Source organism: Brienomyrus brachyistius, chromosome 9, assembly GCF_023856365.1.
Source record: "Brienomyrus brachyistius isolate T26 chromosome 9, BBRACH_0.4, whole genome shotgun sequence".
In the NCBI taxonomy this organism is placed as follows: domain Eukaryota; kingdom Metazoa; phylum Chordata; class Actinopteri; order Osteoglossiformes; family Mormyridae; genus Brienomyrus; species Brienomyrus brachyistius.
Genome location: NC_064541.1, coordinates 8,548,322 through 8,565,929, shown reverse-complemented (window position 1 = coordinate 8,565,929; position 17,608 = coordinate 8,548,322). Strand labels below are relative to the sequence as shown.

At 44.5% G+C, this 17,608-nt stretch overlaps 2 protein-coding genes across 3 annotated transcripts; one reads left to right on the top strand and one right to left on the bottom strand.

The window, feature by feature from the left end:
• The first annotated feature begins 752 nt into the window (after positions 1-752).
• On the top strand, positions 753-8,051 carry ndufaf6 (NADH:ubiquinone oxidoreductase complex assembly factor 6). 2 transcript variants are annotated; one of them, XM_049026710.1, is made up of 9 exons: positions 755-995; positions 1,602-1,701; positions 2,136-2,258; positions 2,382-2,438; positions 3,113-3,215; positions 4,352-4,485; positions 6,196-6,297; positions 6,760-6,816; positions 7,211-8,051. In XM_049026710.1, exons 1-9 carry the CDS (start codon positions 820-822, stop codon positions 7,337-7,339), a joined length of 981 nt encoding a protein of 326 aa, XP_048882667.1. In that variant the 5' UTR covers positions 755-819; the 3' UTR covers positions 7,340-8,051. The 2 variants fall into 2 exon arrangements, with proteins under 2 accessions (XP_048882668.1, XP_048882667.1); XM_049026711.1 differs by lacking the exon at positions 2,382-2,438 and having other exon boundaries at positions 753-995.
• A 5,892-nt stretch (positions 8,052-13,943) lies between these two features.
• LOC125749144 (beta-2 adrenergic receptor) lies at positions 13,944-15,492 on the bottom strand. The gene has a single exon (XM_049026078.1). It carries the CDS (start codon positions 15,295-15,297, stop codon positions 14,290-14,292), a length of 1,008 nt encoding a protein of 335 aa, XP_048882035.1. The 5' UTR covers positions 15,298-15,492; the 3' UTR covers positions 13,944-14,289.
• Positions 15,493-17,608: the final 2,116 nt, after the last annotated feature.

Below are 17,608 nucleotides of genomic sequence, written 5' to 3'. Positions count from 1 at the left end.
CAATCAATGTATTTCTGTTCATTTCTTGGGAAGTCTGTCTTGTACTGTTTTGTTATCGGTTTATCTTATCAAAAAAGTATGAAACTGAACGAACTGTGGTGAGCTTATACTTTTCTCCATTGTACATATGTATTATTCCTTATTGTTTACTCCTCCCTACATTTCACTGCTTTGTCTTGCACTGTTGTATCTCGTATTGCACTAGTGTTTGATCTGTCCCTTACCCTTTGACAATGAAACTCGAAACTTTAAACTTGAACTCAATGTACCTGTCAAGAAAAGTGTGTACTGTATTACAAACATGAATTGACATCAGTGCTATTTTGTGCAAAATATGGCTTTTCGTGAAATTGTTAATTTCATACTAAAATTGAAGAAAATATATATATTAATTACAGAATATATTAATTGGGAAAAGAGCAAGCATTTTATATATTTATGCCCCCAAATCAATGAATGAATGCTGTTAACAGTTGACCATCGTTACTTACTTAACAAAATCTCTTAATAGTCAGATTACCTGGGAACAGCATCGAAGAACAGGATATTAATTTGCTTTACAGCAATAAAGGAAATAAAATCAAGAATTTCTCTATATGACAATAACAAACGTTACATATTTCTTTATATAATAAGACTCAAGTTAAAAGTATTTTCTTGGGGACTTTTTGCTTTTAAAATATTACAATGGAATACTATACTGATATATTGTGGTGCATGTATAATTACGGGCTGTATTGCTTCCGTCCCCGTGGGGAAGGTTTTAGATGAAACACCAAACGGGAGTCAAAGTTGAAGGGTATGGCGGCGTGAAGTAACATGTTTCCCGGCGTCTGCGTTACTCGGGGGGGTTTTGCTCACAGATGCTCTAAGTTACGTGCTTTTCCCGGTACTGTACGCGCCCCAAGCCCCCTGCAGGTTAACCCTCTCTGGGTATCGGCCTATTCAAGCGCCGGCTCGCAACACAACGAAAAATACTGTCTTGATATTGTCAGGTGAGTTATTCTAATGTATAGATCCAGTATGCGACGCTGTCATATAACGTGCAGTTTTGCATTTCAGGTCATTGGAGCAGCTGTTTTGTATCTTACAATACATTTTTAAATCCAGAATAACACTTTTTGTATTGCTGGAAGTTAGGCATCAAAATAAAAGTCAGGGTTTAAATATTCTCATGATTGCGACTGGGTGAACCATCTTATAATATTAACATAACTATATCCCCACAAAGTGTCCTGAATTTGCCTGTGTAGTAACGTGTTCGTATGCTTTGCTGCCAATTTATGGAGAACTGGGATGCAGTTTGCAGGCGACAATGCATATGACGTGTGTGTTTAGTTAATTTTGCAAGAAATTCTCTTAAGTACAGTGGCATTCGGAGAATATCCTATTATTTCAGTAATTTGTGATTTTATTTCAATAGTATCACCCGTACGAGTCCTGGAACAAGAAGCATTAATTATACTCACAATATGGTCAAATGGTACATTTTATTAAATTTGTTTTTAGAACTTTGTTCAGCTTTTTTTTATTATTTGGATTTCTTTTTCACGTAACAGCTGCACGGTTTGCCAGATGCCTGTGTATTGATATTTTCGCAGAACACGGGATTATGATGGCTTCCTGTGCTCCCTGCTGCTCCCCAGCGCCGCCCGGCGGGCATCCCTGGCACTGCGAGCTTTCAACGTGGAGATTGCCCAGGTAGTAGGTTCGCCGGCACTGCAGGCTCGCCACGACCTTCCTCCGGATAAGCAGTTATGGAAGATGGAGGGTAGGGTGTATGTCTCTAAAGAAGCCAGTTTCTCACAGACAGTCATTGGGTGGATAAGTGCACCTTTATGTGACCCTTTGTAATATTTTCATGAGTGTAAATTGAAATAACAGCTTACACATTTCATATTTGTTAGGTCATGTTTGCTGTAGTCATGCTGTTGGTGGCTATATTGCCTGCATGTTTATTCTCCTCATTCAGTTTCTGTTGCAACATTGTGACCAGAATTGTGTGATTTAAGGCAGCGTGTAAATGCCTTGACTGTGTGTGTGTGTGTGTGTGTGTGTGTGTGTGTTGAACCTCTGAAATTAATTCTGGAGTCATGTCTTGGTGGACAAGCTACCTGTGTGTTGCTGTTTATCAGGTGAAGGACCTGGTTACCCAGAAGAGCACGGGCCTCATGCGAATGCAGTTCTGGAGGATGGCCGTGGAGGACGTGTTCAGAGACAAGCCACCGGAGCAGCCTGTTGGCGCAGAGCTCTGGCTGGTTGGTACAGCAATCCCCCCCCCCCCCCCCTCCCCACCTGGCACCAGTGTGCCTGCTTACTTTCCGTGAGGATGTAGGACTTTTGGACATTGAAATGTTGTTTTGTATGTATTTTTTCTGCAGGCAGTTAAGAAACACAACTTGACTAAACGGTGGTTGCTGAGAATTATCAGTGAAAGAGTGAGTGTTTCCATCTGCCCCTTTTTTTAATGAGTAATTTTAAACATGTTCTTTCTTAGAAGGTTAGTTTGTAAAGCAGAGGTGCAGATATTTCTGCCTTTTGCTTCGCTGGGCAGATTCGTGAAGCAGACATGCGGTTCATAGAAAGATCATTTTGATTCAGAGTGAGAAGAGGATTATTCTTTGTCTACTCAAATTCGAAGTCCGTATGTCTTATACGCAATGTGAGCGCGGCTTTACCGAAGAAGGGCGATTCGGAGCGGCATTTCAGAACGATGCACAAAAGCTACGAGTTCCGAAAAGACCGAGTTCCCTGCTACAACAGCCATACGCAGCCGAAAGGTGCGAGAACTGAAAAGTCAGTTAGCGGAACAGCATTTTTACCAAGCCGAACACCGAAAGTAAGGCTGCAGCTATAGCGTCCCAGTGCCAGCAGTCCCACTAAGGTGGAGAAATACATTTATTTACACTTTTTTTCAATTTGGAGAATTACCCGGGTTTGCTGTGTGCATGTTAACTATGTAGAAAGGCCAATAGCTGGAGTAATAATAGAGTAAAAGAGTAATAGCTGTGGCTCCCTATCTGAACTGGTAGATCTCGGCACACTGGCCACTTGAAAAGTAGATCTTGAGTTAAAAAAGGTTGAACACCCCTGATCTGCACTTTGTTCTCAGGAGAAAGATCTGGAGGACAAAACGTACCGGAACCTCCAGGAGCTGGAGACGTATTCTGAGAATACCTGCTCCGCACTGCTGTACCTCATTTTGGAGTCTCTGGGTAAGAGTAAATGGCTCGGGGGTCTGGATACTGTCAACGGCCCGGTCTGTACCTCATTTTGTAACTGTGAGAGAAAAGCAACCTTTACTGTAAATCACAGGTGTCTGATTTTCATTGGGCTGTCCCACACTGGGATTTCTACTTTTACCTTCCGGCATTTTCTGCTCCTTATGAAATTTTGAAAGAGTAGATATTTTGCGCTTTGAAATATTCATTATGCAATGGTGCAGGCAGTATTATTATTTGGTCAGTGTCACTTTGAATTTTGCATGCAATAATGGCTTCGCGTTTTCTCTAGTAGCAGCTGCTGTAAAAGCGTCGAAAAGTGCTTTTCACTTATCGCCCACTAGAGGGCAGTAAAACTTTAAAAACGGCCGTGTTTTCTCGACCGGTGAGTAAAGTAAGGATTACATGTGAGCGTGTGCCTCAGGAACATGTCACCGTTCCCTTCCACGCGGCGCCGGCTTAACTGTTGTTGCAGTTCTGACCATATGGAACAGCTCTTACTATGTTTTGACAATGTCGTCATTTTCACCCCCGTTATTTCCATGCGGTGTGAAAGGGTGAAAAACAGGGGATCGGTTTCAGGTACCTCTGTGATTCCCGACTTTGGAAAAGCTTGTAAAAAAAATCAAATCAAATAAAAAAAAAAACTGTGAAGACCTGTCACAAGTGTCATTCAGACCTTCCGTAGGTCAGCGGTAAAGGGGTTCACATCTGCTGTTACGCAGGGTGTCTCCTGAGGGGGGCCCTGACGTGCACAGCTGGACATGGGGAAACACATCACACTGCCCCCCCCCCCCCCCCCCCCCCCGTACCCCTGACCTCCTTGTGGATTTCAACTAATTAAACTAAGAAATTCTGGCACACCCCTGAGGTGTGACTCAGAACCTGAGACGCCCTCGTCTGTTAGAGAACTTTAAGGCGAGGTGTCACGTCCTGCCTCCCCCCCCCCAGGGGTGGGGGGTGGGGAGGTGGTTCATGCAATGGCTTTATGTTCTCCGTTTGGAATGGTTGTTCCCCTAAAGGACCTGTCGATGCTGACCTTGACTTTGCTGGTGATGTCAGCCACTTTCCGAAGGCTGACAGGTTTGCCCGTTTGAGCCCGGCCTCTTACCTCCGTATGCTCCGCTAAGGTGTGAGGGACGTCCATGCCGACCACGCTGCCAGTCACATCGGGAAGGCCCAGGGGGTCGTGACGTGCCTGCGAGCCACACCCTACTACAGCCAGTGGCGTAAGGTCTATCTTCCCATGGAACTCTGCATGCTGGTGAGACAACCGCCGTCGAACGGCCTCTGGAATTCACGCGGACGGCTGTTATTTCCGTGCACCCATGTCAAATATTAATAACGTGACAGCTCCAAAGTATGTTAAATATGTTCGCCCCTCTGATTCATGAATTTGACATTGGCGGTTTCAGTTATTCGCCAGTTGCCTTTGAACAATTAGATAGGAATGTATTTGGCTGACACTTAAGCCAAAAAAATATAAATGACAGTGAAAAACGATTTGGTTCGTATAAAATTATATAAGTGTGATGTGTCATTTAATATTTGTGTTATTTTTGGTATAAATCTATGCATCTTAGCTTGGATGCGCTGTGTTGGATGCGCTGTGTTGGATGCGCTGTGTTGGATGCGCTGTGTTGGATGCGCTGTGCTGGATGTGCTGTGCTGGATGCGCTGTGCATCTTTTTCCTGGCAACCAAGTTCACTTGCATATTAGCTGTCTCTGTGACCATGGAATCCTGCCTTCACATTTCTAATAATGGGGGATTCGTGAGAATCTTCCACCCCAAACATTTGCCATTGTGAACCGGTGTCAGTTCATAATATTGCAGGTATAGCAACACCAGAAAACCAAAATTTTAACAAACCGAAATTCTGTTTCCGTAAAAGTACTTTTAACAGAGTGCATGTAAATCAATTATGGCAGCTATTAGATTTGCTAAACTCCTTTTAAACAAAATCTGTCACACTTCCCTTTTATCTAATAATGCATACTTAGCAGTATACCACAGTGTATTTGGATCAATAAAGTTCACTAGGTTTCTGTAGTGACCTGAAATCCCCTGAAAGTGACATTGGCTGAATGTCCTGCCATTACCCCGTGGTGACATGTTAACTAGGAAGTCTGTGGGTAACGGTGGTCCATATAATTATGAGGAAATTTAACTCCGTTCCAAATGTTGTCTTTACAATTAATCCTGAACTCATGCTGTCTTGGCGCATCTCCCTGTTGGTTTTAATCGTCCAGTGAGTTATGGAGTATTAGGATACTTAGTGACACTTTACAGGAGTTTAAAGCCTAAGGAATGTGAAGTGCCTTTTCAGCCCCCCAGGGGGCGCAGTTGTCACATCCGCACTTCACTATTAGTACCACTGTCTTCCGTAAGCACTCCTGTTGAATTGAGGCAGCTAGTGGACTCCTTACCAGAAGGTTAACAGTTCATGTTTCAGCACTGGCACCGCTGAAGTGCAATTTAGTGAGGTACTCACCCCAGTTAACTCCAGTAAGAGGTGTAGATATAGGTAAAATTGGGTAAAAATAGCATAATTGGATAGAAGCGGAAAGTGTCGCAGTTTTGAGGTCCAGGTTTGCTAAAGACCATCTATTTTGCATTGCATCAGTCAGCACAACATCGTACAAGTTTTTGGTTGGATTCCTTCGCTTCTGAATCCACTTTCTTTTTTATTGAAATGCCCCCATGCTTAAAAATGTCACTGTAATGCGTTTGACATTTTTGAAAAATGTGTAAGGCCTGCTTCAGCTACCATCTGTTTTTTTTTCCCCTCCGTGCATTTTAAGTGTGATGAAGGTTAGAAATGATAGTGAAAAGGCTTACTGGCGCTAAAAAGATCTGTAAATCGTAGGAGTGGTCAGTGGTGAGCTTATTAAATCGCAGCGGTAACATTACTGTCTTTGTGCACTATGATGATGTGTAAGTGGCAGTGATGTGGCTGCTGTCCTGCCTTCCAGCACGGCGCTTCACAGGAGGACTTCATGCGAGGCAGTCGGGAGCAGAGCGTGAAAGACGTGGTGTATGACATCGCCAGCCAAGCCCACGTGCATCTACAGCACGTCAGTATGCAGTCCGCCGGCACATGCAGTGTAGCGGGTAACGGCGTGGATGTGACTGCTGTCCTCTTACAGCTGCTGCTTCCCTGGCCTCCTGTATGCTGATACAGTCACTATCCCAGCCTCTACTCTGGCTGCCCTGTTTTTTGGTGTGTTTGGGGTGGGGTCCATGTTGTGTTTTTCTTTCCTTCTGTTTTGTCCAGGTTGCGGCTCTGACTTATGCGTTACGTGACTCATGTTCTTGGAGAGTGATAAATGTAGGATTAGATGAACAGGTGTCTCTTTTGCTGTTAAAGGAACAAAGTGATTTTGAAGCACAGCTTGGCCGCCTCCCTAAATGAAGAGGGTCATGGTCTCATATACTGGCCTCTGATATGACAGCCCTGGGCTATCATGAGCTCACCCGTGACACTTGACACTTGCTTGTCATTCTGTTTTTGTCTTTTTTTAAATCTCCGCTCCCAGGCTCGATCGTTCGCCAGAAATGTACCGACAGCCGCTTTCCCTGCCTTCTTGCAGACGGTGAGTCTCCGCCAAAAGGGAACATAATAGGGCCAAGAATTAATGATGGGCCAGACAATAATGGATCTGGGCTGCAGGAAACCGATGGGGGGGCGTTTCTGAGACGAGCCGCACATAGGTGAGTTGGTGGAAGCGTTAGTCACGACGCCTAAATGTAAATGGCAGCCGCGTGATTCCACTGGAAGTCGGACAGCCTGTCTTCTCCCTCTCCCAGAACGTCATGCCGGAATTGTGTTGGCAACAGTAATGCAGTTCAGAACACCAGCATGTGGCTGCCTCCATGTTGCTAAAAAGTCTCATATTGCTCAAGAAACGGGTCGAAAAATGGTCCAGATAGAGAAGAATAGTCTTCGTTGCTTGCATGTTTACGGTCGCGCTGTGTGTCCTGTTCTAGGTCGTGTTAGAGGACTACCTGCAGAGAGTGAGGAAGGTGGACTTTGATGTCTTTCATCCCACGTTACAGAAGCGGAACCCTCTGCTTCCCATCCAACTGTACCTCCGTTCATGGAAGGCTGTCTACTGATATCTCCTGTTGTATAGATCAGTGTTTCCCAACCCGGTCCTCGGGGACCCCCAGACAGTTCACCTTTCTGCTCGCTTCCCACCCCCCTGCCAAACAGTGGACATTTTTGCTGCCTCCTAGCTCTCCACCAGGGGAAAAGAAGCATCCCCGTGCTCCCTACCAGTCAGTGCAGATTTTTGCTTGGAGGGAGCAAAAGCATGGACTGTCTGGGGGTTAGGAAAAACTGGTATAGATGTTTGAATTTATCTATCATTGACCTGTGGATGTTTAGAATATAATCCCCAGGATGTGGGTTCCATCGTCTTCTCTTGTGGTTTTCCTTTGCCTGAAGTGCCCCTCGATCTTGAGGATGCTGGGCTGTCCTCGTGGCTTCAGGTAGCCCTACAGATGGATGGGCAGTTTTAGTTTTCCCGTTTGTTGGGTCTGCTGGGTCTTGGTTCTCCACAAAGAACGAACCCTTCGACTTACAAATCAATGTGCGTTTTCTACCTTTCCTGCATGTGAGGCCTCTGCGTGAGATCGCCGGGTATTTCCTGCTGTTTTCTTGCTTGCTAACCTGAGGGTCACGCTCTTCCCAGGCCTTTCACTCCCTATCCTCCCACATCTTGCCGTTCCCTCCAAGTCTTGTACAGAGGCGTCATTCCCTTTCATGATTTCTTGCAACCTATAGACACTTCATTCAGTAAAATATCATTCCATTGCTTGTTTTCTTCACCTACACTGGTTCACTTACACGATTCATTGGCACTAAACCTAGGCATTTCACGCTGTGTATGTTCTCTAATCCCAGCTAAGCAAGAGTTAATATTAAATGCACCATTCTGGACAAACTAAGTGCTGCGTGGCCTCCCAGCAGGGAGAGAGTCTTGCGGTCGTGCAGGAACACTAAGAAGCTCTGAGACCATCTGTGCGGTACATACCATAGTCACATTTTTAGTAAATAGTCACAGAGGACGAGGCCAAAGGCACTGAGAGCAATCACAGCAGCACTCGGACTACCAGCAGACTACGTAACAGACTACTTTAAATTTCACCTCCACACGTCAGGTACACCAGTCGATCGTTTTAAATAAAGCAAACAGATTGTTGTGTCGATGTACGGAAAGTTCAACATTTTAATGAAGGCCAACATGAAGCTGTATTTTATTTCTGTTCCAGATCAACAGAGAATGCCGTTACGCTATGGGACATGAAATGATTTGTTAATTAAGTGATCTGTGAGATGATTAATTAGCGGATGGCTGTTTTAGTAGCTGCTGTCTAATTGGATTCTGGTTAAGCAAATCCAGGGAGCGGATAAATTCGAGGGTCAGAGGCGACTAACATTATTGGTTAATTACTGTTTCATTTTATTTCACTACAGCATCAATCTGGTATTTTCAGTTTTACAATTCTGAATGATCACGGGGAAATATTTCAGGAAAACGGACCTTGAAGAGCACAATCTCTTCCCTCATGGGTTGGTGCCTCTGTCTGCAGCTACTTTGGACATTCAGGGATTAAAGGATCCAAAGGTTTATTGTCAGTTTTACAATGTACAGATACAAAGTACAATGAAATTCGTACTTGAATGCCTTCTTGCAGACTGTACCAGGCGAAGTAGTGCAACGATACAAGAAACAGTCAACATAGTGCATGGTCAAACTACAGTACATACAAACTGAAACACGAACACGCAGGATTCCAAGGTTAATATGGAAGTTTACTTTTTGAGGATCACCTGACTCGTGTACAGCAAAGGTCAGCTGTGTTGCTTCCCTGACCAGGAATCTGCACAAACAAACAGGAGGTGGTTTAAGCTTCATCCGAATGGCTGGGTAGCTGTCTGGAGCTTCTGCCTCTTCGGCTCCCTTCAGTGCCCCCCCCCCCCCCCGCCCCGTACTGAAACAAACAGCCTTCGCTGTAATTCTCATTTTTTTATAACTATAAAAGGAGTAAAGGATGTGGGATGTAAATTAGCATGTCTGACTGGGACAGCAAAAGCTTGGAAGCTTGGTTCCTAAAACCCAAAGATCCTGCTCCCCTCAGGGCTCCACCCTCCATCAGCTGACTGAAGCCGCCGTCCAGGCTGTCCGCGATGCTTCCTGCGACTGTTTCCCGCGCCGCGGCCAGATGGATGATGTACGTGTCGTAAGGTCCTTCCTGGATCGCGGCTCCACAGCAAACGCCAGGAGAGCTTCACCCGCATTACAGCACACTTGAGTTTTAGCGACGGAAAAGGGCTACCATGGCAGAGAGGGCAGAGGTGGAAAGTTCAGGTCCAGCAGACCAAGATTTTGCTTCAGCCAACATGTTGATGATCCTGTGACTGTGACTCTTTATATATGGTTGGTTGAAATAAAATCCTGGTCTGTATTTTTACTTTCTGAACCTGAACTTTCCGCCTCTGGGAGAGAGTTCGCTCTTTGCGCTGGCAGATTCAAAATTTAGAGTCGGCTTCTTTGTTGATTTCCATCTTATGTAATGGTGCAGAGGATGCACCTTGGGTTAGGGGTTACCACTGCAGCCTCACACTTGTACGATTGGATGGTTGTGATCCTGTCACCACCCTGCGTGTTGGAGATTGCATGTTCTCCACGTGTGACGTGTGCTTCCCCTGGGTTCTTTGGTTTCCTCCAGCAGCGCATAAGCAGGCAGCCTGATGAACTGCCCTCTCTGAATTTCCCATATCGCGTTCTTGATGAGTACACTAGTTTTAGCTTGGCATTTCACTATGCCAGGCTTCCCCAGTTTCCTGCAGGCCAAAATCCAACACAGTCTGCAGGTTTCCCAGCTACTAACCCCAGTAATTAGCTGATTAAGATGTGCTTTAGCAGGGAAAACTGCAAACTGATTTTGGCTTCCAGAACTGGAACTGGGCTGCCATGCCTTAGGGCTATTTTTTTACTGTTAAATACACCCTAGACATGGAAGACTGGGCCCTGGGCGTCCCTGCTGTCAGATTGGCTGTCAGAAGACAGCTGTTGGACTGCAGGTCGTCCTGTGGAACGGCATGAATGACAGACAGGCAGCTAAACTAAGCCTAACTGGCTACTTTACTTTAAAGCACTTAAAGTTTCTGGTATGATCTGAAACTGAAACAATTGGTTTCATTAAGTTCATGACTAAATTATTTGTCAGATTCAAATCAGACAAAACTGAAATAACAGCTAAAGAAAAATCATGGTTGCATAACTAATGGTTCAGTTCATACATGCAATTATACAAATATTAATAAAGATTTTTCCGGAAAAGCAGGCTTATATCCTCTCTATGAATGAAAAAAATCTTTATTGTAAATTTTTGACTAACTAATTGTACCTAATTCATACATAGCGGATTGCTTCACTTTATTGTTGGAATGAAATGTCATGCCTGGCTCATGCCTTGAGTCGGTTGCAATCACTTGTTTCCATGGATACAAGTGAATGTTTAATTTCGCGGTAGTTAAAATCGGCATGAGCCAGTCAGAAGGTCTGCAGGACGTTCTGGTTTAGCATTGGCAGGGAGTAGGCAGTTCCCACGGTAAATGGGCTACAGAGTCAGGCGTCTGCAGCTGTAATCTCTGTGGTTTAATGCACAAAGGTGGCTTCTGGGCTGTACTCACTGTATGCTTTTCACTCCTGTGTGAATCACATAAATGTGTTAAAAAGAAAAAAAGCAGAGTTTACCATGTGCTCGTCTTCCAAACACAGCAGCCCTGGTTAGTCTTGGATAAACCTGCCCACTTACCAGTTGGACATTAGGTCCCTTATAGAAAAAGTACCTTCCTTACTGGTAGATGCCCCTGTTATGGACATTGACTCCCAGGCTCCAATCAAATGGTGCGTTCTCCAGCACACGGCCTCCCCCCCAAAATATCAAATGGGAAATATCTCAAATTGAGGGGCGGCATGGTGGTGCAGTGGTTAGCACTGTTGCCTCCCACCTCTGGGACCCGGGTTCGAGTCTCTGCCTGGATCACATGTGTGTAGAGTTTGCATGTTCTCCCCATGTCGTTGTGGGGTTTCCTCCGGTTCCTCCGGTTTCCCCCCACAGTCCAAAAACATGCTGAGGCTAATTGGACTTGCTAAATTGCCCGTAGGCATGCATGGGTGAGTGAATGGTGTGAGTGTGCCCTGCGATGGGCTGGCCCACCATCCTGGGTTGTTCCCTGCCTCGTGCCCATTGCTTCCGGGATAGGCTCCGGACCCCCTGCAATCCAGTAGGATAAGCAGTTTGGAAGATGGATGGATGGATGGATATCTCAAATTGAATTTTTATTGCTCTTGAACCACTACATTCATACACGGGATCTGATTTTTAAACCTGACAGTCACAAAATGTTTGTCCGAAACAAAGCAAATTCCCAAAGTGTTACACACCGGATATTCTTACTGGGGTCATTCAAGTATCAAAGGGAGATTTCATCTTTGTGATACACACTGACTTTTTTATGGTCAACAGCCAAAAAGCATTATGGGACAATGACAGACAGTGGTTGGAATGTTCTGGAAAGACACAGTGAAAGTGGAGAAACATGGATATGATCTGTTCAATATTAAGTCTTTCCCATCAGAATGACACATGAGATAATTTGCAATAACTCTCATGTGTCTCTATGCTATGGTACAACAGACATACCATTTTTTCCCTTACTAACTTGAGTCAAAGTCGCAAGACTCCAGTAGAGTCACTGGAGCGGTTTTAAGAAGGTGGCTTGAAACTGACTCACCATCAGACTGAGGGATCCAGTCAGGTTTTGCGCTGAGCTTGCCCTTTTGTGGAGCACATTTAGTGCCTCCGGATTGTACCTGCTGGGTTTGAGAGAAGCAGGAAAGCTCAGTGGATGGAGATGCTACCTCCGGAGTCTCGATGTTCCCACACATGCCTTAAACTGGATTTTACACTGATAGTTCCCTGTGCCAAACTGCACAACCTTATAGCAAAATAGCGGTTTCCTACAACAATTTGAACTTTTGCTGTTAGGGGAGCTGGACCCAGAAGTAGACGCAGTGGACTAACCCCAAGATTTACCTCACGACTCGAAACGACACACATCTGTTAATGCATTAATGAATTATGACAGTGAAATAAATAGCCAGAAACCATGAAGTGAAAATATCTTTTAATAGCGTGGCCTGTTTTACCGATATAATTATACTTTCAGCTCAGATTTAGCACAAATAAACAGGATGTTACTTTAAAATTCACCTTTTCATAATGTAATTATTTCTGTTAATATTTATGCTTGGAAATTGCACATTGTTGTATTTAAATATAAGTCCCTGTAGGCTGTTATCTATTCCAGAAAATGCTTCACCTCTGATTTATAAATTTAATTTGCTCAATAATTAAATGCTTTTATCCGAACACGGGCCCTGATTCCATACATTTGGTTACCATTGAAGCCTCTTCCTCAGCGGTCCATTAGAACCTGTCGTTTTATAGCATTCAGAGCTGTGATCTTCTGAGAACATGGGTCCTGCTCTTTGGCTGGAACAGCTCCAGCTGCACCGTCTAGACCTGTTATCTTGTCTCCCTTTCGAAGCTCCCAGGACGCTTTGCCTCCTTGTCCTCTCTCGCCCTGGTCTTTTCAGTGCCTTTCTGGGCTAACCACTATCTTGCAGGGCAGAGAAAATCCATCCATCCATCCATCCATTTTCCAAACCGCTTATCCTATTGGGTCGCGGGGGGTCCGGAGCCTATCCCGGAAGCAATGGGCACGAGGCAGGGAACAACCCAGGATGGGGGGCCAGCCCATCGCAGGGCACACTCACACACACACACACCATTCACTCACACATGCACACCTATGGGCAATTTAGCGACTCCAATTAGCCTCAGCATGTCTTTGGACTGTGGGGGGAAACCGGAGTACCCGGAGGAAACCCCACAACGACATGGGGAGAACACGCAAACTCCGCACACATGTGACCCAGGCGGAGACTTGAACCCGGGTCCCAGAGGTGTGAGGCAACAGTGCTAACCACTGCACCACCATGCCGCCCGGCAGAGAAAATGAAATGCTTAATTTGGAATAAAGGAACTTGCAAGTGGAAATGGTCCCAAAACATCGACAAAGATTAGATGCTCTGCTAGATGAATTCAGGGGTCAAAAACGTCCCTTTAATCGTCTCCTTTTAATTTCATACCCAGTTTATTTGCACCCACAATCTCCAGTCCCCTTATAGCTGACTTGTTTATGGAAAAATATCTGATTAGCATGCTATGCAAGATGCTAATTTTTTGAGGGAAATGCTTTTAACACCACAATTCTGCCCTGCTAATGGTGTTAAATGCAGCACCAGTAGAGACTATACTACAGTCTCATTTTAAAACCCACATTTGTATTTTAATATAATGTTCTTTGTGCTTATTTTAATGATGTGCTTTTGTTGAATTAAGCAAATAAGCATAGTGCTTACATTAAAAATAACCATCCATCTTCCGCTACTGTTTATCTGGTAAAGAAACAGGGTTGGGTTGAGCCTGGAACCTCGGGAAGCACAGGTCACATGACACGTATAATCAGCGCTGTCTCACCATGAAAGCCTATAATTGTTAAACGTCATAGAACAGATTTCTTAAATGAACACAAGTGTGGTAACGCTCGTAATATTTTATTTATGGAAACCACATACACACAAGCACATCCAAACACAAAAGCTGTATTAAAAAAGTTTTTCTTACATCCGCTGTAGAGGCATTGCACTAAAAGTATGCCAGTATTACGGGTATAATGACGACCTTCTTTGGTAACAAAACTTTACACTTTTCTCCTAATCCCAATTAATAATTTAATTTCCTCTTGAGATCAAAAATTCCTGCGCTGATAAAGATGGTGTTTGAATAAGGTACTGTCATTTTCCCCTTCCCTACTGTAGCTACTAATCTTTTCGGCATTTTAACTTTCAAACGTGACAAAGAAAATCGTAAGTGCTTATCTCCGTTTTAGATAACACGCATTTCTGTAAACATCCACTGAGTTTCTAAGTCTTCGTCACGCTCTTTCTCCGGAGCGGCACCAGCAGCTGATGAGCGCGGTGCCTGAACTTGTGGTCTCTTACGCTGTATATTATAACGTTGCAGCAACTGTTGGCTGTCAATATCCAAAAGGCAAAAAACGAGAAATTGCACCACTCCTTCCCGGCTACATTTCCCACGACGAAGACTGCGATCGGTGTGAAGGAAGCAGTGAAAGCGAGGGTGAGCATCCCTATGGTCTTTGCTGCCTTGATGTCGGTGAAAGTGGGTCCAGTGACTCGCTGGCAGTCAGATTCGGCCAGATGCTGCCTTCGCTTGGAGTGCATCCTGATGGTGGAGAACGAAAGGATATTGATCGCCACTGTGCCTGACAGGAGAGTGAAATCGAAAGCGGGAAACAGGAGGAGTATGTTCCAAGCTTGGGTGGGAAACGTCGCAGCCCTCAGTGCGTAATTGCACATTCGACTGCACGGGTTGTATTCTAGCACGATTTCCTTGCTATAAAGAACTGGAAACACGGCTAGGAAGAAACTTCCCAGCCAGGAGAGCAGGATGAGAATGCTTGTCCGTTTCCTGGTGATCACTGCTTCGCGGTGCAGCGGTTTCAGGACGGCAATGGTGCGCTCGATCGTGAGAAAGAAGATTGTTGTGATTGACACCAAGGTGCAGCCCGCAAATATCGGACCGATGAAACTGCATGGGTGGAAAGTGGCGATCAGTGAATTTACTGTAGTCCATTTCGCCGGCGATCCGTTAATCAGGAATGATAGTTCTGCGTACGCAGAGAGAGGCACCACAAAGGCGCCCACTGTGAGGTCAGCGACGGCAAGGGAAGCCTTTAGGTAACCCTGTGGAGTGTGGAAGTATTTCGTCCGCAGGATAACAGCCAGAGTCACTGAGTTTCCAAACATGATAGCAACAATGAGCAGGATCATGAAAACCACGAGCACAATTTTACTAGTCAAAGTGCAGCAGCAGCCGCTGCAGCTTGTCTGTTCTGAGTTATAAAGCATCCTTTGAAACGAGCTATTTAATCGAAGCCATTGCTTCACAATTCAAAGCGAGCCGCTTTCAGTGGCGGAAAATCGGAACTGCCTTATTGCTCTCTTTCGAGGTGGCAGCTCGTCCAGCAGAAGGGGACTTAATAAACAAAACCAGTTATGAAAAGAATATGAAACATGCACATTTCCCAGCACAACAAAAGAAGGAGCAGGAATGTCTAAAAACCAAAGCAATCAACAGTGCCAATAACAAAATTTCAATAAAGAACTGACATTCAAAATTAGGTAATTAGTGCTAATTGTAATATAATCCATATACTTTGCAAATCAGCTGCCTACAGAAAAAAACTATCACAATATGATTTAGTTTTAGAGATGATGTAGTACATACCAGTCTAAATCCGATTCTTAGTCAGCTTTGAGTCGGAGAGGAAAGTGCATTGACCTCCCCGCCTACACGTTCACGTGTGAAATGCTGCAAATCACTGCGCGGACCGCAATGAAAGCGCTTTACCTTAATTGGAGATCTCTTGTTCAGGTAGGTTAACTGTCAGACCAATCTGACAGATTCCTCTGTCTGTAAGAAAGACCACATTGCTTCATTGTGAAATCTGAAACTAATATATCTAATATATTTGGTCTTGGATAAGCTAACATGCGGTACTCGTAGTCGACATGTTGAATGCAGAAGAACTGCGCACAAAGGCCAAATCATTAAGGTCAGACCACTAGCTCATCTCCGAAACTAATCCTAATACATCCCGGATCTTCACACGCACCGTCTTTACTAGATATCCGATTCACTTGATATTCGGTTGATATGGGTGGTCGTAATCTTTTGGCTCATCGGTAGATATGAACTGTTTTTATGGGCTCCAGTTTGTGTGATGGTTCAGATGGTTATTTCCCTTAGCGACGGGTTCCGCCGCGGTCCCTTATGGGGCTGTATTTCTGACTATATTGGACTATTTTTAGGACTGCAAGGGTAGCCCAAAGCAAAGTACCTGACTTGATTACAATGATTTTAATTGATCAGCTTGTGTATGTATGTGAGCTGAAATTAGTATTATAGTTTGTTTTAGCCTCGGAAAATTATCTATGCAGTCGGGCCTTAAATTCATATTGTCAGAAAATTATGTGAATCATCGTAATTGAGTGGTAAATGATGTAGCTGTCAGTGAGAAGCAGCAGCTCTCTCCTCAGTTCTTTTTGTGTCCATCCATCCATCCCTTTTCTGTATCAGTTTGTTCTGTGCAAAGTTGTGGTAGTATAAGGAGCTTGTCCTGGAAGCTTCAGGAGCAAGGCAGGGAACAACCCAGGTAGAGGTGAAAAGTTCAGGTCTAGAAAGTACAAATCTAGACCAAGAGTTTGTTTCAACCAATTAGCTGAATCTAAAGAGTCACAGTCACAGAGTGCTCAACTGGGTGGTTGAAACAAAATCTTGGTTGGGATTTTTACTTTCAGAAAAGGACACTCACTCATCACAGTGTGTGCGCGCATACTCCATTCACACACACATTCGCACCCACAAACTATTTGGAAACTCCAGTTCCTCTTAACATGTGTCACTTGTTACGTGCCGTAAGGTTCAGGGGGAGGGGTTGCTCTGCAGATCCTGACCATGGTGAGGGAGTCGGAGTTAGTTTTGTCATTTTGTTTTCCCGTTTTCTTTTCGTTTAGAATTAGCTTAGTTGAGACGTGTTCGTTAGTGCTGTTCGTTTATTGTTTTGGCCGTGTCTCTCCCGAAGTCTATTACCCTACTGTTTGTGAAAGTGTTGTGAATAAATATAAAAAAATACAAAAAAAGATCCCTTTGTGTCCCGTGTTCCCTTTTCCCATCCCCTGGTTGTCTCGTTTTCCCCTCTCCTTTCCCTTTACCTTTCTGACGGTCCTCAACCCTAGACTGAGGAACGTAACACACTCAAGAAATCTTCCTTTCCTTTCAAGGCTTCACATTTGACTGGATGGGTTTTAAAGTTCAGACAGCTTATGGAGACAGTCATTGTTTTAAAAACAGTCATTTTTTTCCCCTGCACTGTGTGGCTGAATGGGCTGATCATGCTGTAGCAAACTGAGCATCTACTTCCATTGTGGGTTTGAGTCTGGCTGGAACCTCAACTTAGACAATTTTTTTTGTCACCTTAATTAATTGGTTTTTGTGTCTTTGGTTCCGGGTATCTCGGCCTGTGTCTGGTTTTGTCCTAGTTCACCGATGTTCCCTGTATCTCCTGTGTCGCCTTAGTCCCAACTGGTTGATTGATTTTTATTACCCTCACTTGTCCCTTGCTACCTAAGTTCCCAACATTTGGTATGTTGTCAATGA

Coding starts and splice junctions, on each gene's coding strand:
- ndufaf6 (XM_049026710.1), top strand. CDS start 820: ATGTTTCCCGGCGTCTGCGTTACTCGGGGGGGTTTTGCTCACAGATGC. Junction 6,298..6,759: donor CCCACGTGCATCTACAGCAC/GTCAGTATGCAG, acceptor CTCCGCTCCCAG/GCTCGATCGTTCGCCAGAAA. Junction 6,817..7,210: donor TCCCTGCCTTCTTGCAGACG/GTGAGTCTCCGC, acceptor GTCCTGTTCTAG/GTCGTGTTAGAGGACTACCT.
- LOC125749144 (XM_049026078.1), bottom strand. CDS start 15,297: ATGCTTTATAACTCAGAACAGACAAGCTGCAGCGGCTGCTGCTGCACT.